Source organism: Manihot esculenta, chromosome 6 (assembly GCF_001659605.2).
Source record: "Manihot esculenta cultivar AM560-2 chromosome 6, M.esculenta_v8, whole genome shotgun sequence".
Lineage (NCBI taxonomy): Eukaryota > Viridiplantae > Streptophyta > Magnoliopsida > Malpighiales > Euphorbiaceae > Manihot > Manihot esculenta.
In genome coordinates, this window is record NC_035166.2 from 27,235,607 (window position 1) to 27,261,001 (window position 25,395).

Consider the following 25,395-nt stretch of genomic DNA (forward strand, 5'->3'; position numbering starts at 1 on the left):
TTATCTCACAAGGACTTCTGCCATTACAAAATCATGCTTACATAAATATGCATGTTTGATTATAGCTTCCAACAACCAGTTCCAGTTCTATGTTTGTTTCTGCTGATTAATGAAAGAAAAGAGATTGATAGATCAATATCAGCACCAAATTACAATAACTTGTGGGTTTTTTTATTTATTTATTTCTTTGTTTCCTATTCTGTGATAAGTACACTGGTCACTCACACAACTCACGTTTGGTACCCTTGTGATCAGAGCTTCAGTCGTCTCGTCTCGTACTCTTTTCGCTGAGCATCCCTCGTTCTTTTCTTATTTGTATTTTTGCCCAATAACATTGCAGATTTTGCATGAACAACCACAACCATTCAACCAATGCATAATTCTGGAATTGCATATATCGTAAAAGAAGACAAAAGAAAAAGGAAAAATGTATCTGCTGTGGAGGAGTTTCAAGTCATCAATAATGCTTGAGATGCTTATTGACTAAGTGTAAGGCTGAGCCTTTAAGATACTATTGTGGGGTGTTAGGTGGTGTTATATTATATTAATTCAACATCTTTTATAATCATTTTCCCATGTTTTTTTCTCAATCTCATCATATCAGATTCCATAACTTGATCAATTTCTCAGTAGTCTTTTGATCTAAACGTTTCTTTATTAGCTGAAAAGGAAACAAACAAAGAAAGAAATCCAAAATCACCATTATTATTCCAATGGATGGCAGGAAACAAGAGATTCGCAAAGGTGGTACAGGCTACTAATAGAGGACGAGGCATCTCTTTCCACAACATGCAATTTACAGTCACAGGCAGAGAAAGAAGGAAAAATATGATAGTCGAAGAGACAAAAGCCGGATTCTCTGAAGTAAGAGGTTCTTTTGCACTTTATTCAAAGGGATTTGGGGCCCAAAGATAACTTCCAAATGAGATTCTCAAGTCCATCATGATGAGGGGTTTATTTGCAAATAAATTAAGTATTGCCGTTAATGAAAGCTCGAATCACGTGAGTTGCGTGCCATCCTCTGACACTTCCTTCTTTGGGCTTTCGCCACTCTCCGAATCTCCCTCTCGCAGGCTCCAAATATCACCATCACCGTGCCTAAGCTTCCTTCTTCTTCATCTCCACTCCTCCATTTTCTCTTTTAGCCTTCTTTCCATCTGTCTCAAAATGGGTTTTGCTTTTCACATTCTCTCTTTCAGTTTTCTTATGTAAAAAACTTCTCTTTTCTTCTCTGAGTATGTGATCATGGATATGGCCTTTAAGCATTTGTTTCTTTGCCTCTTTGTGTTAGCCCAACCCTTCATTTCGCTCTCCAACTCCATTTCAGAGCAAGAGGAGCAGAACCCAGACAGAGAAAGCCTCGTTTCCTTCAAAGAGGTCCTTAAGGACCCGCCCATTCTTTCTTCATGGAACCAGTCAGCCCATCACTGCAACTGGGTTGGTGTTGCTTGCCAACAAGGTCGAGTTACCTCGCTTATCCTCACAGCTATGCTATTGAAAGGACCTATCCCCCCTTCACTTTTCTCTATTGCCAGCCTCACCATCCTCGACTTATCATCAAATCTTTTCTTTGGAGATATTCCTCTCCAAATTTCCGCTCTGAAACGCTTAAAACAACTTTGTCTTGGTGATAATCAGTTATCAGGAGAAATCCCGAGTCAAATCAGTGAGCTGACTCAGCTTCAAACCCTCAAACTCGGTCCCAACTCCCTCGTCGGAAACATCCCACCAGAGCTTGGAAAGTTAAAGCAACTTGATACCCTTGATTTGTCTGCCAACGCATTCGTTGGAACAGTACCTAGTCAACTTGGCGAGCTGACTCATTTGCGGTTCTTGGACCTAGGAAACAACCTTTTTTCAGGTTCTTTGCCTGCAACGCTTTTCAATAATCTTACTTCTCTAGTATCTCTGGATATATCAAACAACTCATTCTCAGGAGAAATCCCTCCAGAAATAGGTAACCTCAAAAACCTCACTGATCTTTACATTGGCATTAACTCATTTTCTGGTCAGCTACCACTAGAAATCGGTAACCTTTCCATGCTGGAAAACTTCTTTTCACCTTCCTGTTCAATCACAGGCCCATTGCCTGAAGAAATATCTAACCTAAACTCTCTGAGCAAACTTGACCTTTCCTATAACCCATTGAAGTGTCCAATCCCCAAGTCGATAGGGAAGTTGCAGAATTTGAGTATACTGAATCTCGTGTACTCTGAGCTTAATGGGTCTATGCCTGCTGAGCTTGGGAACTGCAAGAATTTGAAGACTTTGATGCTATCTTTCAATTCGCTTTCCGGGTCTTTGCCAGAGGAGCTTTCCAAGCTGCCATTGTTGACGTTTTCTGCTGAGAAGAATCAGTTTTCTGGGCCATTGCCATCCTGGCTTGGGAGATGGAATCAAATGGAGTCGCTTTTGCTTTCGAGTAACGGGTTTCGGGGGAAAATACCTCCTGAAATTGGGAATTGTTCGGCATTGAAGCATATCAGTTTAAGCAATAACCTGCTGACTGGGGAGATACCAAGAGACCTTTGTAATGCGGCGTCTCTCCTGGAAATTGATCTTGATGGGAACTTCTTATCGGGTAGTATTAAGAATGCATTTTTGAAGTGTACTAACTTGACCCAGCTGGTTTTGTTTGATAATCAGATTAATGGCTCGATACCAGAGTATTTGGCAGGGCTTCCTTTGATGGTTCTCGATCTTGATTCCAACAATTTCACGGGTGCTATACCTGTAAGCCTATGGAAGTCCAGCAGCTTGATGGAATTTTCCGCCGCAAATAATTTGCTGGAGGGCTCTCTGCCTACTGAGATTGGCAGTGCATTTCACTTGGAGAGGCTGGTGCTTAGCGGCAATCATTTGAAGGGTACTATACCAAAGGAGATTGGCAATCTCTCAGCTCTTTCTGTACTTAACTTGAACTCTAATCTGCTGGAGGGGAATATTCCAATTGAGCTTGGAGATTGCATTGCATTAACCACTTTGGACCTGGGAAATAATTGGCTTAATGGGTCAATTCCGGAGAAACTTGCAGATTTAGTTCAACTACAATGCTTGGTACTGTCTCACAATAATTTATCTGGGTCCATTCCTTCAAAGCCTTCTCTATATTTTCGTGAGGCTAATATACCTGACTTGAGCTTTATTCAACACCACGGAGTGTTTGATTTGTCACATAATATGTTGTCTGGATTGATACCTGGGGAATTGGGGAACCTTGTGGTGGTGGTTGATCTTCTACTGAACAATAATCAACTCTCTGGTGAAATTCCAGGATCCCTTTCCAGGTTAACAAATCTGACAACCTTGGATTTATCTGGAAATTTGTTGAGTGGTTCCATTCCTCCAGAATTTTGTCGCTCTTCTAAGCTTCAGGGTTTGTATCTGGGGAATAATCAGCTCTCAGGTACCATCCCTGGAACGTTAGGTCGTTTGGGTAGTTTAGTGAAGCTGAACTTGACAGGCAATAAGCTATATGGATCAGTTCCTCTTAGTTTTGGCAACTTGAAAGAGCTCACCCACTTGGATTTGAGCAATAATAAGCTCGGTGGTCAGCTTCCTTCATCACTGTCGCAAATGCTGAATCTTGTGGGGCTCTACGTTCATCAGAACAGGCTTTCTGGGCCTATAGATGAGCTGTTTTCCAATTCCATTTCTTGGAGGATAGAAACTATGAATTTGAGCAATAATTTATTTGATGGACACTTGCCAAGATCATTAGGCAACCTTTCGTACTTGACATGCTTGGATCTTCACAGAAATAAGTTTTCAGGAGAGATTCCTTCGGAGCTTGGGAACATGATGCAACTTGAATACTTTGATATTTCAGGGAATAGGTTGTCTGGGCGAATTCCAGATAAAATATGTACCCTTGCTAATCTATTCTACCTGAATCTGGCAGAAAACAACTTGGAAGGGCCTGTACCCAGAACTGGTGTTTGCCTAAGCCTGTCAAGAATTTCACTTGTTGGCAACAAAAATCTGTGTGGAAGAATTATGGGTTCAGATTGTAGGATTGGAAACTTTGACAGATCATCTTTGCTAAGTGCCTGGGGACTTGTTGGGGTTGCTGTTGGCTGCATGATTATCATTTTTACTATAGCCTTCGCTATAAGAAGACTGATTACTAGAGCTAGCAAACAGGGTGATCCTGAGGAAATTGAAGAAAGCAAGTTAAACAGTTTCATTGATCAAAATCTCTACTTCTTAAATAGCAGCAGATCGAAGGAACCTTTGAGCATCAATGTGGCTATGTTTGAGCAGCCCCTTCTGAAAATAACCTTAGTTGATATCCTTGAAGCTACTAATAACTTTTGCAAGACAAACATCATTGGAGATGGAGGTTTTGGTACAGTATACAGGGCCACGCTGCCCGATGGGAAAACAGTTGCTGTTAAGAAGCTAAGCGAAGCCAAAACCCAGGGGAACAGAGAATTCATCGCTGAAATGGAAACGCTTGGCAAGGTGAAGCACCAGAATCTAGTCCCTTTACTTGGATACTGCTCTTTTGGTGAGGAAAAGCTTCTTGTTTATGAATATATGGTGAATGGAAGTTTAGATCTTTGGCTAAGAAATAGGACTGGGACTCTTGAAATCCTTGATTGGCCCAAACGCTTCAAAATTGCCATTGGTGCTGCACGTGGGCTAGCTTTTCTCCACCATGGCTTCATCCCTCACATCATCCACAGGGATGTCAAGGCCAGCAATATTTTACTGAATGAAGATTTTGAGCCAAAAGTTGCTGACTTTGGACTGGCAAGATTGATCAGTGCTTGTGAGACTCATGTTAGTACTGAGATTGCTGGAACGTTTGGATACATTCCACCAGAGTATGGACAGAGTGGGAGGTCGACCACGAGAGGGGATGTGTATAGTTTTGGTGTAATTCTACTTGAATTGGTGACAGGGAAAGAGCCAACAGGACCAGATTTCAAAGAGGTTGAAGGTGGGAATTTGGTCGGTTGGGTGTTTCAAAAGATTAAGAAGGGGCAGGCTGCTGACGTTCTTGATCCAACTATTCTCCGAGCGGATTCAAAGCAGATGATGCTTCGAGTGCTGAAGATTGCTTCTAGTTGCCTGTTTGATAATCCTGCTGAGAGGCCTGCTATGCTTGAAGTACTGAAGTTGCTGAAGAGGATTAAAGACGAGCAGATTTAGAGTTCAGGTCAGGAGCATAAAAAAGCTCTTTGTAATAGGAAGAAGTGATCAAGTCTTAAGTTGTAAGATTTTCTGTTTGCTAATCTAATCTAATCTAATGTGATGTGACAATTATGAATTTCAAGAGAAGTTGTGACTTCTTTCTTTGCAAGTACTCTACTGATAAATGACTAATAAAAAACCTTTCCTTCAAAGACCAAGTTAATGGATCTTTTTTCCCTTTTTCTCTTCTAGAATCTTAGGGAGGTCAGGTCCCAACAACCAGACTACTGTTTATCTAATACATATTTAGAGAGAAAGCACTAGTTTGTTCATCTAATACTTGGCGTTGTAGTCTCAGAGCTTTGAAGTATTTGGCAAGAAATTTTACTTCCAACAATTTTTTTTTTGATATGTTATTCAACCGTTTGGGTGGAAGGATTGTTAAAAAAAAAACTCTATTCATTTATGCCATGCTAGAAGTAGGTCATGCGACTTCTCCGTTTGCTCCATCTTGACATTTGCGAATTTCCAACATCTACCCGGCTAAGTATTTGTTGACATTAGCCTAGGCCTTGGGGAAATCTGGCTGCCCAACCAGATCAAATATTAATAATTTATAAAGCTGTTGCTACCATCCAGCAAAGGCAAAACCACGTTCAAAGTGATAGTGCAACCCATTCCTCCGCCTCCAGAACTTTAGGGCAGCAGCCATCTCTAGAACTCTATACAGTGCAAAAAATCTTAATAGGTTCCGTGGATTATATGGAACCAAGTAACATAACTGGAAATTTAGTTAGGCATGGCTTACAAGTAATAGATGTGAACCTAAAATTGGACGACTCAAATAGAGCAACACAATAATGTGGATTAAAAAAAACATATTTGTCTTAAAGCTGTTGCTCTAGCCTTCATATTCCTGACCACTGACCAACCACAAAGAGGAAGTAAGCAACAAGACATCTGAGCATTGATCTTGTACCTCCATGTATTGGATTTTGTCAATTAACTAGAGTAAGAATACGTTACAAACAAACTCATAATTTGACAAAAATTGAAGTCCCAGCAGTAGTGTTGAAGGCTACTAAGAAAAGAAAAAGTCGATCATGAAATATACAAAATGCCACGACGGTACAAGAACAGGCTAGCTGATGTAAAAATTGCCCAGAGAAAGATAACCCACCATCCCATTAGCAAAGTCACTTCTTTTACAAAAGCAGTACAAGGAAGTAAACTGCATAGCAATTGTAAATTCTTCAATGGGATATCAATCTGAGATAAACCAAGGAAGATAAGTACCAGGATTGGTGGTGCAAAAAACTGCAAAACTACAAGACATAAGTAGTGATTGTGCAGAAAAACCTTTGCTCTACTGAAATCCAAATCTGGAACCTTGCTGGCATGCAAGCGCTGGTACCAAGACAACAATGCTTCATTCAAATACATTTGCAAGTTTGGCCGTAAAGCCATGATTTGGATGAGCCCCGAGAGCAACAAGCACCAAAGCCTAAACTTCGTGAACTCTGATCGTGTAAAAGCCACAATCCTAACTAGCTTGTCAGCCTCTCCAGTACTACTGCTTGAATTTGAATGTGTCCTGTTACCATTTTCGATGGTTTTGCCGATAAGAATATCAGCAAGTGGATTAATCCAAAGCAATGCTGTGAAAAAGGCCAAGAAATAATTGGCATACAGAATGATCCTAGAAAACCATCCACAGGAAATCATAATCATATTTGACCTAAGCTGATCTGTTCCAAGCCAAAATGCCCGTGCATTCTTGGCCGCGGGCATGTAAAGAATCCCAGCAAGGCATCCCATTAAAAAAGCAACAAAAGCCCTCCCATATCCATCAACTGAACCAAAGTCGAAGTCAAAAACTGAAGGACCAACAGTGCCTGAACAAATCGTAAGGCCAAAAAGGAATCCCAGAACCCCAAATAGCGCACTCAATTGTTTGTCCGACCTCGTTGAGGCAGACTTCTCAAACGATACTCTTATTAACGATAAAAATACTTTGCTTAAACCGGAAAATCCTAAAATCATTGGAATTAGAGACCCAGTGACGAATATTCCACGCTGTTCAACCACATCCAAGTACTTATAAAGCAACAAACAAGAAAGAGCAACTGATGAGTAAATAAAGGAATACCAATAATCGTTGAAGTAGAGACGAGATTGAAGATGAGCTTCATCGAGGCTAAGCCTAAAGATCTGGGCATTGTTTTCATCGAATTCGAACTTTTCTTTTGATTTATTTCTCCTTTTAAAGTCAGTACTAGCCTTGGAGGATAAATTCTGATATCCATCAAGGCCAGAAGGTGAATCTGAGTTCGAGGGTCTTCGAATAGCAGCTTTAACACCATTTTGCTGGCCAAGATTTTCAGGGTGGATGTAAGTGTGGAGGCCTTGAAGGAACAAGATGGGAATCTTGAGGAAAATGAGGAGGAGAGTGAGGGAAGATGAGAGTGAGGTCTGGAAGATCAAATTGTTGTAAGTTTGAAAGAATTGCAGCATGGTTGAAGTAATTGGAACTTCTGTCTTCACTGGTCAATGGTGAAGGGAAAGGTTCTATTGGATACTCTGGCTCCGGGTTGGCTTTGTTCGGGGAGTTTGGAGCTTGGAATTTGGACCCGAGCTTCATAGGCTCCGACGCTTTGCTGCTTCATTGGCCATCACTTGAAGGGTCAGGGCTCGGTGACAGGATCTAGTTTCTTTTAAACTAAATAAATAATCGGTGTTCTCATGATTTTTGTCGGTTTATTTTTCATAACTATTAAGGGAAAAAAATTTTTTTTTTTATTAATATTCACCTTAAATATCTTAAATTTTATTAAATATAAAATATATTTTAATAATTAATAAGAGGTTGTTATTCTACTAGTTATAATCAAATAAATCATAGTAAACATTAAAAAATTTCAAGTAAATTAATTTATATATTTCGTCATATAATTATGAATATTTATCTTTTTAAGATGGATATACTGAGAAGTGAAGAATAATCTTCTTCATAAAAAAAAATCGAACTTGTAATTTATACTTTATCATCCTGCCCATAAATTTATCAACCTGTTTATTTTTAGTTATTTCAATATTGTTAGTTTTCTTCCTTTTTTTTTTAAATTATAATTAATATGTAAATTAATTATTATAGCTTTTTTAATTTATTCTTAATACATCCTTTCATTAATCCTTTACTTTTTTTAAATGAGAATTTAAAATATTTATTAATATTTAATTCAAACAATCAATTATTAATAATAATTTTATTATTTTATAAAAATTAATATTTTTATTTAATATTAATAATAAATATAATTAAAAAGTCAATAAATTTTTTTATTATTTAATTAAAATAATTATAATTTTTAATTTATGTAAAGAAATAATAAAAAAAATTATGGAATAGATGAATTATATTTTATTTTATTTCATTTATGTAAGAAGATAATTTATTCTTTTAATATATTTTTTTTAACATGCAAAATAGGACTTCATTTCCAAAGTTCAACAAGACAAATATACAAAGTGGATAGTAGATCACCAAAGCTTACTCCATAAAAAAATAAATCAAATAAAAAAAATTAACTAAAAGAATTAAATTTAAAAATAAATTAAATCGAATAAAGTAAAAAAATTAAATTATCACACAACCGAACACCCCCGCTTCGAACGCGGCCACACATTACTAGAATAGTAGCTATTATTGCAAATACCACAAAATCAGAACAAACTCAATTATCGACAGTAATAAATCGAGAAAAGAAATACTATAGAGTTCAATTACAAAGGCCAACAGGAGAAATAGTCATTTGATATATAGTGGTAGGATTTTGGATTGCATCAAGCAAATCTCTCTATTTATCTAAAGTAAAAACTCCCAGAAAATGGTTTCTCCGATGAAGCTTATCAGATAAATCAAGTATCAAGACCAACAAATACTAAAAGAAAAGAAAAAAAAAAAAAAAACCTCATTGTCCGAAGGCAAAAAAGATAAAAACACACCATAAAAATCAAAAAAAGAAACGATTATGAGAAAACTAAAAACGCAAAACCTTTGACGGCTCCTCTTCCTCTTCTCCTTTTCCCACTCTTAATTCTCTCTATTACTATTATTCTTTTAATACATAAAGTAAATCAACACAAAAATAGCTACTTCATAAAATGTATTTGTAATTTTCATATTTACTTATTTATAAAATTAATATAACATATTTTATTTAAAGTGAAGAATTAAAGATGTGTTATTTATAATTTTTTTTTATTGTTTATAAAAAAATTTTACTTATTATTATTATTAATAATTTCAAATAATATTTTAGTGGGCTATTAGACAATATATGTTAATTTAATATATATTTTATGAAATGACTATTTTAAAAATATTTTTTTATTATTACTTTTTTTTATATAAAATAACAATAAAACCCATCATAAGTAATATCACCAGAATAATAAGTTAATAACCCAAGATTTACATTTCACAAGATGAAGGCACAAAGAACACAAATAGTTATCCAAATTCGTTCTCAAGACCCAGGTGGCCGAGCCGCATGCGTACGGCCTTGAAACGTCACTGTAATTTCGAAGATCACACTGGCATCAACAGGAGAAGCAGCGCCGCCTTCATCCATCCTCAGAGAGCTCAAACACCCAAGAAGAGACGAAACACAGGAGGCGGTGGCCATGGTTAGACAACCTGAAGCAGCAGCATCAAAACTGAGAAACTAGGATAAAATAGTTTCAATACGAGCCTTTCAGATGCAGTCCCAATAGATGCAAAGCAGACTGCCTTGGCTGAATGAAAAGACAATAAAGCGTAGCTCTGGATGCTGGAGGAGGAGAAACCAGTGATGCATCACTTTTGCTAATTATTTATTTATAAATGCATCACTTTTACTCTGTAAAATAAAAAATAAACATTTATAATTAAAGAGACGTTATTTTTATATTCTCAGCACATACATAACGTAATTTTAGTAGATAATTTTTCCTTTAAAGTGTAATTTATTATTAATAATTATAAGAAAAATACCAGCAAGCATCCGTTAAGATCACGCCACACCAACACATGGCTCGAGATTACGGTTACGAAAGCAAGAGTAACTTTAAAGTATATTGCTGATAAATGGTAAACCAGTTATTATAAAGTTTTAAAAAAAAAGGAAAAATAAAAATATCTCATATTTTTTTAAATACATATATTCAAAATATAAATGATTTGTGGGTATTAAGTAGAATATTTTATAAAAAAATTGATTTAATTCAAGTAATTTAAAAAAAATTATTAATTTTAAAAAATATATTAAAATATTTTTAAAATTATAATTCTATTCATTAATTTTACCGTTGAAAATACTGTTACTATAAAAACTAATTAGTTTATAATTTTATAAAATTAAGATATAAAATAATAAAAAATTTTCATACTATAACAATTAAATAATAAAAGACTTATTAATAGATTTTTTAATATTTTAATAATATTTTAATATATTTTTTAAAATTAAAAAAAATAATTAATAAAGTTTTTATATAATATTCATTTCTTTCTATAATTTTATTTATATATTTTTAATTATTTTAAAATTATTATTTACTCTTTTTTACATTGTAATATATAAATAAATTTTATAATTTTTTTTATTTTTATCTTATTTTCAAAATATATATTTTTATTAATTAATTAGTATAATTAGAAAATTAATAAAAGGATTATTTTTATTAACAAGTGTGAAAAGATAAATGCATAGAATTATGAGAGTATGATTAAATACTTTTTTTTAATTTTATAATTTTTATTTTTTTTATTTTTTTATATATATTAAAAAATATAATTTTTTATTAACTTTTTAATTATATTTATTTTAAATATATTAAGTTTTATTAAATATTAAAAAATATTTTAATATTTTTTTTTAAAAATAAAATAAAAATTATAATAATTAATTTATATATTATTATTATAAAAAATATTAATTTTAGATAATTAAAAAAAATATGGGAGGGAGAAGTAGTAAATTAGCCAATTTTTTTAATCGTTACCACGGGATATTCTGTAATTTCTCCTGAAAGGGTGGGATCTGATACTCGACCATATGCAAAATCATCGAAAGGGCAAAATGGGGAATGAAATTGTAAGATTGAATAGCTTGCACAAACCGAACAGGTCCCGTTAATACGAGTGCAGAGTGCGTGTTTTGTTAGTTATTAGGAGGTCTGATTCGCAGACTTCAACCGGAAAACTGAACCTAGAGTAGCAGGAGCACTCGATCTTCTTTTCTCTCGTCTCAAGCATCAAAAGTAAGAATCTGTACTAGCGGATTTGATTTCTACAGCAATTGGTTTATTTTGCTTTACTTACCTACTGTGGATTCCAACTTTCGTTTTCCTTTATATGTAGCAGCTGTTCATGATCAGTTTTATTCTTGATCTGGTAATTTCTGTGCGTTGATGAGCAGCTGGGCCTTTCCCAGTTTTCATGCTTGTCTTCAATTTGGATTGCGGGTCACATATCTTTCAATGATTGTTTGAGATGAGATCTTGATATTTTTTTTCTCTGACTTTCTCTATCACATCTAAATACTTCCTATAATTTTTGAACTCTGATTTGTCGCCAACACCCACTTTTTAATAAACAAAGATCGAGAGAGGAAGAGATAATTTGATTATTGCTGAAGTTTTATTTATTTATTTATTTATTTTTTATGGGGTACTGACTTAGGATGATTCTAGATTCAATGTTCATAAAATAAAAGAAGAAGAAAGATGTTGATTATCTTTTAACCATGCAGTAAATTGTTCTCTTGCTACATTTCCCTTATCTGTTTATTAAATCCTTGAGAAGCTTGACATAATGTTGGATAAAGTAGACCAAAATGTGATGCAATCACAAATCACTCTGCTGCTACTTTTTGTGACTACTGTACTAAAGTAGCAAACAGAGAGTAGTTGTGTGTGATTGTGTATCCTTACCACCAGCCTGAGGACATGGGAATAGATTAATGGAAAGATTAGTAATTGTAGGTTCTGCAATCAGTATCTGTTGGGATAGCGTTAATGCCAATAAAGAATAATAAAATGGTTTATGTCAGATGTCTATAGCGTGTATGTTAAACTTTTTAGCCTTTGAGGAGTGTTAGACAAGGCCACAGCTGAGTTCATTGAACAAGTAGATGGAGTATTTTGAATGGACGCTATTGTCCACATTTGTCTGTGTTTTACTTATTTCTCATATCTGTATACTGTATTGTTCTCTTCAGTTTCAGGATTGTTGAGAAATAGGCATATTGGAGTTCAAGTAGAATTATGAAACTCTGTCTCTTCTATGCCTGAAGGTTTTGACGGAGCAAGTTATAATCAAGTTTCTAAATACAGAAATGTTCTCGTTGTTCTATGGTCTTTGGAAGTATTTATTCAGTAAGACAGAGTTTCATGTACTCATTCTTGGAATTGATAAGGCGGGGAAAACAGTAATGCTCCTTTGACCTCTGAATTGATAAACTTCATGTGATTTACAAAATGCTTTTCTTCTTAATCCCCAATGAATTATAAATTTTTATTTAGAGCAAAATTGCAATGTACTTCACTTATTATTATTATTTTCATTTGTGAATTTGTAGACTTTATTGGAGAAATTGAAATCATTATACTCGAACTTAGAAGGCCTTCCACCTGATCGAATTGTTCCTACTGTTGGACTTAACATTGGTCGCATTGAAGTTTCAAATTCAAAACTTGTATTTTGGGACCTGGGTGGTCAGGTATGTAAAATTCTTGCAGAAAATTATGTTTCAGAAAATATTTGCATAGGTGGGTCTTTATGTAGGCAAGGAATTGAGTGCTTGCATTTAGTCTCATGTATAAAAACCTTCATGGCTAGGTGTTGAGCCCACTCCATTCTTTTCATGGCACATTACTTGGATCTAGGTTGCAAAGGTATTCCTGGCTGTGTAAAATGCTCCAGTAATTGACCCAAAATAAAGGGAGCCGTAAATCAAAAGGCTGGACTAAATTTTTGTAGTCTGAACTGCGGTTGGGAAAATATTATATAACTGTCATATAACTTTGACAATACAGAAGTGCTATAGTGCCAGTTTAGACTAAAGTTTAGGCCTGATATAGTGCGCTATAAAGAACTTAGATTAAGCTCAGTCCATTGTTAAACAGGCACTTTGCTTGCTAGAGTCCAATTGTAAGATGGCGCTATACGACATAAAATACATGTTATGAATTATGCGATAGGTTTTGTTTCTAATGAAAGAAAAGCATGTGTAAGCTCATCCTAGTTTCACTAGAAGCAGGTACATGGTACAAGATTTGAATTAGATCAAATGATTTTATTATTGGTGCAATCGACTTTAATTTCAGCAACTGAAGCATTTTTTGAATATTTCTACCAGGCTGGTCTTCGCTCAATTTGGGAGAAATATTATGAAGAGGCTCATGCTGTTGTATACGTTATTGATGCTACTTGTCCTTCACGATTTGAAGAGTCAAAGTCCGCTTTAGGTGAGTGGTGTTCAGTTGTTAATTTCAAGAATCAACTACCAAAGTAAATTGTTAGGAGCTTTCACAGTAGCCCAGAGTAATTGGTAGTACGATGATTTGCTAATACTGCAAACTTGTGTTAACAGAAAAAGTTCTTAGGCATGAGGATTTGCAAGGAGCCCCTCTTTTGATATTAGCAAACAAGCAGGTAAAGCTAACTACATGTACAAGGAACATTACAAACATTTAACCTGAACTTATTATGATTTTATCCAGACTGTACTATATAGCTAGATCTTGCATGTGATTAAGCAAAAAGAAACAGGTGACTTAATTGGCACCATCTTTATGACAGGATCTTTCTGAAGCTGTATCAGCTGAAGAAATTGCTCGATATTTAGATCTAAAGAAGTTGGATGAGAGGATTTATATGGTTGAAGCAGTTTCAGCATATGATGGGTAAGTGGATACTAGGATATAGGTACATTTACTCAACTCAAAAAGGTTGTTAAAAAGAATATATGGGATCTGACAATTTTACTTTCAAACACCCATGGCCCAATAGTAGCATATCATGTGGAAGTTACAAACTCAGAGATTTGATTGCAGGATGGGGATTAAAGAAAGTATGGAATGGCTTGTGGAGGTAATGGAACGAAGCAAGAGAACAGAAACGTTGAGAGTTCGTGCAGGTGTAGCAGGCCCTGGTGCCTAGAGGAAACTATACCAACTTGCAGGAGGAAACTATATCAACTTGCAGTTGTTTACCTACCTTTCTAGCTTGTGTAAATAAACAGGATTTACATTAGATTCTATATGGCCATAATGTAATCCATTTTCTCAGCTGTAATGCTGCCCTTGTTCCATTTGCTCAGCGGTGATTGACTACATTTCAAATGATATTCTTTATTATGAATTAATATGCAAAGGAGAGGAAAAAAGGGAAGACATTCAATCTGTGCAAAAAGAGATCATAGCTTGTTGGTGCAATACTTGATGCATTTGGCTATTGAAATATGATCATTTTTACCCCTGGTTTTTGAGGATTGGATGTTTATTGAAACATTTCTCATTCAACAATCAACAGAATGCTAGAAATGATAAACATTTTGGCTCCATTCAAACTCAAATTCTGCAACTGTCCATATTACAACTTTTAAAGAGTCCGGAGACAGTACATAGTGGCCTCGAGTTGGTAAGTTTCAAGGTATGGCTACTGTGTGGCTTGTCCTGGAAGGATTAAAGTTGGGGACGAGTTCGGTAGCAAGGTCAATGTGTTGGACCAATACTCTGTACAATACAGGAAACCCTTGTATTCCAACTCAAAATGCTAACAAATATTTAATACTAGCCACTAAAGTTCCAACCAGATGGATACAATCACAACCCACAAGATGCAGATGCTAGAAAGCATGTACATATCAAGCTGGCTTGTCACTTGGACAAATCCATACTAAGTTCGCTATCTCCAACTCGTTCAGAAAATATGATGTATGTTCAAATAAACTATAATCTGAAACAGAGGAACCTGCAGCATTGGCTCTCTACTTCACTGTCGGTTGTGGTTCTGAAAAGAGGAAAAAAAAGTTAAGGAAAATTATACTTAAATATTTGCTTGTGAGGAATGGCTATCAGTAGGATGAATTTCTCTCTTGTAAAATTGAACCCCATATATTAAAAAGATCAAATGGAAAGGCAAAAAAGCATAACAGATATTGACAATACGATCTGCAATTTAATTGTTCCACCAACTAGCCTTAGAAAAAACTAGCCTTATTGGTGATGAACATTTCAATTAACAACGAATTAAACTTGATATATGCAGATTACCCTTTATCAAATCCCTTAGATTTCTTTTCTATTATTAGCAAGTAGCAAGACGCTGAAAAAGGGGAGCTTTTAGATAGTGTAACTTACTTGATATCAAGGCCCTGGGTCTGGTCTTGAACAAAATCTTGTGGCGGATAATGCCGATTACATCCAATTCTACCTCAGCTGGACCGTTCTCACTGCCCTGGTCCAAATCCATAGACTTGAGTTTCTTCAAAACCAACAATGGCTTCTTCAAGGTGACCTTAGACCCTGTCAGTTCATGGTACCCAACCGTGAAAGTGTAGTTCTCCTGCAATAAGCAATCCAAAAAAATAAAGAAAAATTACAAAATCGTCTATAATCTTGATTGTAGAGGTAAATAAGAACTGCATATGTAAAAACCTGTGAAGAAGGGCGGCAAAGCTCCCCAATCACGAGGTTTTGAAGGCGATCTTGAAACGATGGCTGAACTTCAACTGCACCTTGTAATTCCACGATAGCCCATTCTGGACAGCTCTCTGCGCCGCAACTACACTTCACTTGGATCTGCATATTTCTTTTGTTTACCTAATTGTTTACAGAAATACGATCGAAAGAAATTAACCTGGGAAATTGGCGGTTCGATTCGCGCGCTTCTATGTGGCAAGGAATAAAAAAAAAGGCCGACAAGAGTTTTTATTTTTAACCTTGCGTAGATATTTTTATTTTTAAATTTATTAATAAAATATAATACATAAATTTAAATAAAATATTAAAAAACTAAAATTTAACGACATAATTTGTAAATATTTGTGAAAAATTTATTTATCATCTTTAAATATATTTGTACTTTAACTTTTAAATTTTGACAATATAAATTTATAATGATTTTATATTTATAGATATTTTTCTATTAAAATAGAATATGATTACCTTTTAATATTAATTTTATTTGATATTTATTTATTTTTGTATGCTTGTAACTTTTTATATTCATTAGCATAATTTATTAATTATTTTTCTTTTTACTTGTTCTCTATCTATTTATATTCCTGTTATAGTTTTATATTGTTATTTAAAAATTTAAAATTATAACATTTATAAATTTAGATATATATTTTATAATCATGTTAATGAGTAATTACTAATAAATATAAAACTATAGATTTAATAACGCAAATAAAATTTATTTATATAAATAATAGTTATCAACAATTAGTGGTATTGACTGAGATAAAATATGTCAATAAACTTAGGGTAAAATATTACTAAAAGATAAATATAACATATATTAAAATTATGATTAATTGATTATTATTAATCAATTAATGGTATTGACTGGTTTTGTTAAGCTGCCACACATGCACAACCAAAAGCAACATCATCGATGTTAGAAATAAGTTTACAACCAAAAGCAACATCATCGACGTTAGAAATAAGTTTTACTAACTATATCTAACAATTGACCATCAAAATTTATGTCTTATGGTGCTGGGTAAAAGCAACGGGATACGTTAACAATCCAAGAGGAAAGGAATAACGGGAAACAACAAAAGAACAACTGCTGTTCAACTGTAATGTGCTCACTAAAATAGCCTGTAACATGCAATTTTCAAACACTTTCTACTCTTGTGAATACTGTATCTTTTATCATACAAATTTAAAGAGCACAAGTGTATGTATATATGACAGAAATGGAAAACTAGAATTTGGTTTAAAACAATCAGTTGTGAAGTGGGTTTGGTCCGCATGGTACAAGTCGGCGAGAGACAGCGTGTATTGAACTGGTCTTGCTGTTGCTGGACTTTATAGCCTTGTGTATGGCAGAAAGGCTTCGTAGAAACATGTCAGAATACTTGGTTTTTGATTCCTGTTCTGTTGCTGGAACTTGGTAGGTGTAGCGGCAACTGGTAACATGGACAAGAGCCAGCAGTATGAGGAAAATAAGGAAAAGCTGAGACTTTTTAATTCTCATGATACTGAATGTGGGGAATGAGCTTGGTAGGTAAATGGGATTTTAGTGCAGAGGGACCAAGGCAGTTTGGTTGTTTCGATGATGAGTTAGGTAGGTTGAATGTTTATTTATAAGAGGGGTCGGGGGCAACCTGTGGCGTGCAAATGCAATACTGGAGAACAAAATTTTAAGCTTTTTTATTCTATCAAAGTCTGACTTCTGAAAATTTTAAATTTAAACTGATTGGTTGCTGGCACATCCTCTTACTCTGTACCTCACAAATGACAAAGGTTGACTTTTTTGAGGTGGGGATGAGGATGATATATATGTACACCTCATCATCTTAGTGGCATCCTGATCATGATTTCTTCTTCTTCTTCTTCTTCATCTTCCAAGAAGTTAATATCATAGCATGAAGACATTCAATCTCTGTAAATGTTGAAAAATTTTGCTAGAATTTCCAGGTGGATATGAACTATGAAGTATGAAATCCACACAGCTTCCTGTGATCCTGCCATGAATTCGTGTCATTGATTTTTGTTTCTCAGACAAAGTCTGCAATGTTCACACAGTGCTTGACCAGACACTAATACATATTGCATTTACACTAAAATATATAAGCTGACTACGTATGCAAATAGATTGTTTATTAGTAAGACTTGAAAAAATAAATTAAGAAAAAAAGTGTACTGTTGACCCTTCGAGCCATTTGGAGTTCTGTTGTTGTAGATTCATAAAATAAACCTGGAAATCCAGGAGTCATCTGGGTATTTTAGAATTTTTTTTATTTAAGTGAGAAAAGAATATGCATTTCTGTTGCCATCTCCAGAGAAGACAAATGCAGTGTTTTCCAAGTTACAGTTCCTCATCCCTGTAGAGAACAGAGCTGATAAAGATTACAAGCAGAGCTGCTACCAGCTAGCCAAGTCCATTGCGTCAGCTTTCAGGCTTCTTGATTTAATTAACACAAAAATTAGATAAATAAATGAAACAAACTGTTCATCTTTGCTTTGTCAGTGAGCTCACCTGTTTCCCTTACTGCTCTTGTTATCTATTCAATGAAGAACTCCATTATTCTTTTCAAAATTTGAGGTTAGTGACAAATTGGTAAATTTGGAGTTATTAAACTAGGAATCTTGAAGAGGCAAGAAGATAAATACAAGGAAAGTTGGTAACAACTAAATTGGATGTTTATGGGAAAAGTTTGAATAATTGATTACCAAAATAAAATACGATAGTCAAAGACCAATTAAGGAAGGAGGACTTATCAATTACAAGTAATTTTCTCAATTAGTTAGGGTACTACAAACAAGAAAAAAATCAGAACACCTTAACTGCCTGCATTTCTGCTCAATTAAGGCATTAATTACATGGAGCTGTAGCTATATATTGGGTTAAATTCACATGTGATCTTCTCTGTTTAACTTTTCTTGTTCTGTCAGATTATCCATGGGTTTCAGCTAAGTAAATTGTATAAATTTATGGCTAATCAAGCTCAATTTTCTCCCAATTCTCTAAGGTTTTATGGTCGTCCTTACAACTAATCCAATGGGCATTCATCATATGACGGCCTCATGAGCTATACTTGTTCTTCTGACACAATTCACAGTAGAGGGTGTCAGAGAATAATTGTTAATTAATTATAGTTATTTATTGAATAGACAGATAAGTAGGCTTCCATACATGCATGATTCTTTCATTTTTAGGCTGAAAAGAATAAGAAAATGTGGGAATCTTACAACTCTCAAGTTCCTGTTAAAGTTGTCCAGTCTTCAGTGTGTTTCTGTTCCCCGTTCTCCTCATTGATTAATCATTAGTCACCTGTTAGAGCTGTAAATGAAAATTTCTTGGTGATAAAATTGTATGATTTGATGCTTTGATAGAGTCCTAAGTAGAAATGCAACATAGTCATCGACTCATGGGACAGAGAATGAACTTAAAATTTTCATCTAGATTCAAATTAACATGGTAATTACATGATGTTCTTTACAATAGTAATCCATAAAGCATTTTACAATTCCAACCAAGTTGGTTCGTGAAAAGAATGAAGGGAAGAACTGAGAATTACATTAGATCCTATGGAGGAAACCCATTTTCGAGCATCTTTCTCCCCTTCTTCTTTCCTTGTCATTCTTTTCAAGAACCAACTACAAAAGAAAACTATGGACTCTCAGTCTCTCTTTTCTTTGCCTAGCTACAAAAGATACCTGTGAATTATTCCGGAAACAAGCCGGAGAAATGGGAAAATTCTATCAATTGTGCAGTGGATTTGGTCCGCCAGGAACAAGTTTATGTGATACACCATATACTGTGCTGGACAAGTCATATCTAGATTGCAAAGAGTAGGGAATAGCAGAGAGATGCTGAGTTCTTTGATCTGATTCTTGATAGCTGATATGCCTGCAAGTACAGAGACGGAAGGCACCCAAAATGATCGTGAAAACTAGAAGTAGAACTGAAGGACTGTAACTTCTCATGGTGATTTCAGAATTCAGATGATGCAAAAAAGAAACTTCAAACGAGAATTTGAAGTTGAAGCAGAGAAAACAGGTGATGTTTTGAGCTGTGAGAGTAGGTCTGTGGTCTATTTATAAAAGGGTTAGCTGACCCATTGGAAAAGAAGATGGAGCCAAAATTCATAGCCGATCATATTTGAATGACCTTATTGCCCATTTTCTCAACTTAACTAGCTCATAATTGACAAAAACATATTTTACTCAGAAGTGTTCTATTAGAAAAGGCCAAGCTTTTTCCATGAATGAAATAATTGAACCCAAACTGGTAAAACCAAAAAATTAACAACCTTTCGATTCAAATAATTTTCAATATCAATTGATGTTTGAGAAGTAAGATTTGATAAGATGATAGAAAATTACTTCTTTCTTTTGCTATTATTATTTTTTGAAGTATTGTAGAATGAGATACAGAGGAAAAGATTTAATGGTGAAAAAAGGAGACGGTGCAAAGGGGCCAAGGCATTAAATAAAAGGGTTGGCATTTTATATGTATTTATTTGATAGGAAAGCTCAATGCCCTGTTTCAACAGCCAGCCCATGAAAATGAAATCTGCATACTTAAGAATAAAAATCCATCTTTAACCATGTGGTCCAGTGACTACCACGCAATACCCTATACTTGGATTTTGCGAGGTTTGGGTTCTAGGGACCTGTTTTACTATTATTGCTTCGCTTGCTTAGCCAATTGGAAAATCATCTGTAAATTCAGGGGCCGGCCGCCCAGGGCCTGCTACTCCCGCATTCCTTGTGTCATATGCGTGCTAATATGTTTGTGCTACTCATGTCATGACGCTCAAATGACAATTTAAGTTCAAATCAACAGTATGAATCTTAAAATAAGTATATTTTTTTTTCTTTTTTTGTTTGTAGAATGTTCTTTTTTTATTTTCAATTTGAGAGATACAATGTATGAACAGCACAGCACAGGACATGATTCTAAGGACATTTATGATTTACTTGTAATGTGAAACTAATTAAGGCTAAACCACTAACCTACCAATTTGTCAGAGAATTTTTTTTTTTGAGTAGGTCATTATGTCAGAACTTAACATTATATAATTAAATAAAATTGGCATACGCCATACGGTCTCCACAAATAACCAACTTGGAATATAGTTTCAAAATAATTCACCAAATATTCTAAGCAGTTTGGGGTAAATTTGCACCAACCCTATTGCCAAGAACTAGATGTCCATCACTTCAGTCTAACATTGCCGTTTTGGGTTGTGTCTTAATTAGCTCTTGTTTGGAAAACTTTTCATGTAGATCAGAAATAAAGAGTTGAAATAAGGAAGGAAAAGGAAAGTAAAAGGAAAGGTAACTTTTTGAATAATAAAATATTTATTTTACTAATTAAAATATATAATTATAAGGATTAAAAAATAATTACATTTATTTTTTACCCACCTTTTGTTTAAATTGAAGAGAAAATGGATAGTGATTGATTTTAATTTGTTATTTTCTACCTTTAATTTTTTTCCTTTTATATTTTTCTAGAATCCAAATAAAATAAGAAAATTTATTTTCATTTTCCTTTTAAAATTTCTTTCCTCTACTTTTAATACCCCATATAATGCTTAATATTAAGAGTGGCAAATTCTCATGATTTTTATTTGAGAAAAATAATCATGTTAGGTTAAAAATTAATTTTAACCATAAAATTAATTAATAAATAAAACTTAGAAACATTAATAGGATAACAAAATGCAGGACTGCCAGATAATGCATAACTGAATTAATATGCCTCATAATAGGCAATGGGAACTATACCCAGCAATACATGTACTGTCCTCCCAAGTACCAATCAATAACCAGCAATACATGTACTGTCCTCCCAAGTACCAATCAATAAAATGAAATTTATATCTACAGTTGAAATTAAATTAGACTGTTACAATGTCTTCTGCACAGGATTAAAATTCGTGAATGCTTACAGAGAAATGGGACAGGAACAAGTTTAGGCATGTAGAGAGAATTATTACCCCGCACCAATTTGAAGGCCCATTCCACAAGCCTCCAGATAAAGGCCCAACAAGGTTCAAAGTCCAACCCCTTCCCTGGAATTGCTCGGCCTTCTCCACCAGCGGCAGGGCTGAGCACATGCTCTGGAGTTCATGGATTGCAAACGTTCACGGGAGTGGAGATCCTCCATTCCAAGGTTTTTTTTATTAAGGCGGCGGAGGATGAGGAAGCATGTGCAGAAGAAATTGATGGCCGAGGAACAATAACTGAAGACACGTACCGAATCTCCTAAACTGGTTTAACATACTGATTTATTTAAAATTCTAAATGGGAAAGCAAGTCTGTAACAGAACTATACTACATAAACTGTGAAACAAACTTCACCAAGTACATGCATCGAAACAAACATCACTCATTCTTGGCATCTCCACAAGTAATCATTTCCCATATCTGTAATCTGTCACCTGGATCTTAATATTACTCATTGGCTTCAGCAGCAGGAGTTTCTGTAGCTCCATGAGCAGATGGACCATCTTCAGCAGGCTTCGCAACATCAGCTTCTTTCGTTTCTGCAGGTTCACCCGCAGAAGTAGCTTCGCCAGTTGCAGGAACAGGCGTCTTGATAGTTCCCACCTTAACATACTTGCTCATGAACTTGTACTCCCAATCCTGCAAGGCATCCAACTCGAATGGACCAAGACCAGAGATATCACCAGTCAAATCTTTGTCTTCAAACGACATCTTCGCAAGAGCTCTACTGGCATCCTTTCCTGCAAATAATGCATAAGGTCCACCCGGTCCATAAAACATCCTGCACCAATGGGAATTCGCAACAAATAATAAGTTTCTGCAATATTATACTAATAAAACAAATTGTGCATAGGTGAAAAAAGTTCAAAATTCACACCGACAGTACAACCAAATTCTCAGCTAAATTATAAAACAAAGCACATGAAAAAGCATAGACAGGTTTTCTTTCTTTCTTCCAGTGAGGTTAAAGAAACATAAAACAGCATAAGCGAAAAACTAGGAACCTTCCATTTCAATGACCATCAACTCTCAGAATCAGCTATAAGACTCGTAGTAGGTTCAAAATGCAATCCTATTTGGTTTAATTTCAATATGCAAGTCATAGCAAGTGAAATCTATGCCGTGAACTTGTGAAGACATGAAAATTTTCTATACTAGAAGGTATTTCAACAAGTAACATAGAGATACTAAAGCTACTCAATACAAATGCAATCTTATGTACATTGACATACCAGAAGTTCGAGACACAGTTCTTTCTGTACCAAGAAGTTCGAGACCAACTTCACTCTTTCGCTAGAACGAGATTAAGATACTTAGCATGTTGCTGAATGCTCAATTTAAATTATCTCAAATCTCATCAATCTTGCTTCTTAGACCTTGTTTGGTTGGGGTAAATTAGTTTAAAGTGGAAAAATTATTTCTGTGTTGTTGGCATTTCTTTAGAGAAAAATTATTTATGTTTGATTGGTATTTCTTCTTGAAATGCCGAGAAGTAAAAACCATCTTCAAGGAAACCCACGGAGGAAACTAAGGGGAATGACTTTCTAAAAAATAACACATTTGATCCAAACAATGTCTTAATAGCATTATTTACACGAGGAACGCAGTAGGCTGTACATGACAAACGCAAAGGCAGATAATAATTTAATACTTCAAATGAAAGCACTCAAAATTAATTAATCATTCATCACGAGAAACAAAGTTGAAAATTTGCATGTCTCTATGAACCCCAGTAAACCTATAGCTGAAAGCTAAAAGAATCTAGCATTATTTACAATTTTTTTAAAAAATATTAAGTGGATAATGCATACTTACAATCCGTAAAAAGAAAAAAAAAAAGTTTGCAAAATTCTTACTTGTTGAACTCAGAAAAGTGGAATCTTTTACCAGAGACCACAAAGCAAGCAAAAAGTGGGTCAACGACAAGAGAAAGTACAACAGTGTAAAAAAAAACACAGAGAATATAAGAAAGAGAAAGGGTCAAATTCTAAATCAATCATCCAAAGAAACCAAAATTTTGCCAACCCAAGAAATTAATTTTCCAGAATATTCATATTACCAGTTCAAACACCCGCAGACCCATAAAGTTGGAAACCTGAAGAAAGGAGACCGAGAAATTTCACAAACCCAAAACCCAAAAGGTTGTTTTATACCTGCTCTGAGAGATATCATAGATCTGACCCTTAATAGCCATGAGCAAAGGCTTCTTAGGATCAGAGCCGTCATATTGCTTAAGCTCCTCCTCAGAAATCTCACCGAGCTGAACAGGTGGAGGCAGAGGCTGCATCTGCTCCTCAACGCTTCTAGGCCTTGGATGATTATCCGATGATCCAAAGAACTCAGAAATCAAATAGTAGACGGCCAAACCTAAAGCTAGGACGGTGAAGAAGGTAGCTGGAGAGAGACCCGTGTAGACGGTGATCGCTTCCTTGAGGGTCCCCCATAGCTGCAAAGCCATTTTTATTTGTTTTTGCTTTGCTAGAAAGAAAGAAATAAGAAGGGGAGACAATGGAAGATATTTATTCGGTGAGAGCACAGTAAGAGAGTTTTCCTACCTCCAAAACTTTTATTAAAAATTTTCTTTCTTCCTTTTTAGACGGCTGAGATTCGAAGCCATGCTTGATGTGAACCAATTTTACTTTTACTCTTCTTGAATACGAAATTACTTGATTAGCCTTAGTTAACGTAGGTGAACCGATTATCAATTACATTTTATCTACCTATTAATTTTATATTTTAATAATTGTACTGTGACATTATTCATGTTTGTACCTGCTTGTTGACCTCAACACCGACGGCGCGCCTGGTGAAATTACGGACGCCACTGATGCGGCCCTGGTAGAGCTTGTGAGGCATAATCATGTGGGAAGCGCGGTTTCCCTTGTCGTCGCCGTAGTCACCGATCTTGAAGGTCCTTTGATAGGTCTTTAAGTGCACGTATCTCTTCCTCGTGATTGGACTTGAAAACGAGTCGTGTGTTTGAGAACGAAGACCATGTACAGCCAGCACTTCCATTCGCCCACTGGCTCTCTGCGGGGTGGTGGCTCCAAATAATAAATATGGGTACGAGGAAAGAAACCCATGTCTGCAAAAGACCAATTCTTCCATTTTGGAATGTTGATTTTGTGTTGCGGGTTACAGATGGGGGATCTTTGTGTTTGCAGTTGGGTCTGCGAACACCAGATCAGGGATTCTGGTCCATTTTCTAAGGCGCCATTGAAGCTATCCACGCGCTTAGATAGCACATTTTTCATTCCAATTAAAAGAAGAGATTTAATGTGATGACAATAAAAAATATGAATGCTCAATCACAAAACAGTAGAAAGATGCAACTTGGACCCTTTGCCTTTAAAACTGATGATAACAGGCCGCGAACACCCTGGCTCAGGTCAGGCACATACTGGTCAAGCTTTAATTTTATTAAATTCCAACGGTTAGATCTGCGTTACGTATAAGTTAAAAACTCGCGTTAATGAGTGGGATCAAACTCGAATCTACACGCAGAAAGTAAAA

General features: G+C 35.1%; 6 protein-coding genes and 1 long non-coding RNA gene across 9 annotated transcripts; 2 read left to right on the plus strand and 5 right to left on the minus strand.

Moving 5' to 3' along the window:
* The first annotated feature begins 431 nt into the window (after positions 1-431).
* Positions 432-5,355, plus strand: LOC110618023 (leucine-rich repeat receptor protein kinase EMS1). Its single transcript, XM_021761026.2, has 2 exons — positions 432-489; positions 725-5,355. Exon 2 carries the CDS (start codon positions 1,246-1,248, stop codon positions 5,155-5,157), a length of 3,912 nt encoding a protein of 1,303 aa, XP_021616718.1. The 5' UTR covers positions 432-489; positions 725-1,245; the 3' UTR covers positions 5,158-5,355.
* Positions 5,356-5,984: 629 nt separating this feature from the next.
* LOC110618024 lies at positions 5,985-7,834 on the minus strand. The gene has a single exon (XM_021761027.2). The coding sequence runs from the start codon at positions 7,651-7,653 to the stop codon at positions 6,241-6,243; it is 1,413 nt and encodes a 470-aa protein (XP_021616719.1). The 5' UTR covers positions 7,654-7,834; the 3' UTR covers positions 5,985-6,240.
* Positions 7,835-11,284: 3,450 nt separating this feature from the next.
* LOC110617798 (ADP-ribosylation factor-related protein 1) lies at positions 11,285-14,549 on the plus strand. Of its 3 annotated transcripts, XM_021760796.2 has the most exons (8): positions 11,312-11,442; positions 11,546-11,575; positions 12,402-12,611; positions 12,762-12,902; positions 13,542-13,650; positions 13,776-13,837; positions 13,985-14,088; positions 14,239-14,549. In XM_021760796.2, the coding sequence occupies exons 3-8, from the start codon at positions 12,519-12,521 to the stop codon at positions 14,342-14,344; spliced, it is 615 nt and encodes a 204-aa protein (XP_021616488.1). In that variant the 5' UTR covers positions 11,312-11,442; positions 11,546-11,575; positions 12,402-12,518; the 3' UTR covers positions 14,345-14,549. The 3 variants fall into 3 exon arrangements, with proteins under 3 accessions (XP_021616487.1, XP_021616490.1, XP_021616488.1); XM_021760795.2 differs by lacking the exon at positions 11,546-11,575 and having other exon boundaries at positions 11,285-11,442; XM_021760798.2 differs by lacking the exon at positions 11,546-11,575 and having other exon boundaries at positions 11,285-11,442; positions 13,985-14,110; positions 14,239-14,379.
* Positions 14,550-14,718: 169 nt separating this feature from the next.
* On the minus strand, positions 14,719-16,033 carry LOC110617799 (putative uncharacterized protein DDB_G0287975). Its single transcript, XM_021760799.2, has 3 exons — positions 15,844-16,033; positions 15,547-15,751; positions 14,719-15,196 (listed from the first exon to the last, which is right to left on the minus strand). The coding sequence occupies exons 1-3, from the start codon at positions 15,991-15,993 to the stop codon at positions 15,174-15,176; spliced, it is 378 nt and encodes a 125-aa protein (XP_021616491.1). The 5' UTR covers positions 15,994-16,033; the 3' UTR covers positions 14,719-15,173.
* A 929-nt stretch (positions 16,034-16,962) lies between these two features.
* LOC110617146 lies at positions 16,963-20,270 on the minus strand. The gene is made up of 2 exons (XR_002488314.2): positions 19,582-20,270; positions 16,963-19,204 (listed from the first exon to the last, which is right to left on the minus strand). It is a non-coding gene; the product is annotated as an uncharacterized LOC110617146 (long non-coding RNA).
* A 1,876-nt stretch (positions 20,271-22,146) lies between these two features.
* LOC110617359 (membrane steroid-binding protein 2) lies at positions 22,147-24,423 on the minus strand. The gene is made up of 2 exons (XM_021760094.2): positions 24,036-24,423; positions 22,147-22,663 (listed from the first exon to the last, which is right to left on the minus strand). Exons 1-2 carry the CDS (start codon positions 24,338-24,340, stop codon positions 22,330-22,332), a joined length of 639 nt encoding a protein of 212 aa, XP_021615786.1. The 5' UTR covers positions 24,341-24,423; the 3' UTR covers positions 22,147-22,329.
* A 219-nt stretch (positions 24,424-24,642) lies between these two features.
* LOC110617961 (60S ribosomal protein L21-1-like) lies at positions 24,643-24,990 on the minus strand. The gene has a single exon (XM_021760955.1). It carries the CDS (start codon positions 24,988-24,990, stop codon positions 24,643-24,645), a length of 348 nt encoding a protein of 115 aa, XP_021616647.1.
* Positions 24,991-25,395: the final 405 nt, after the last annotated feature.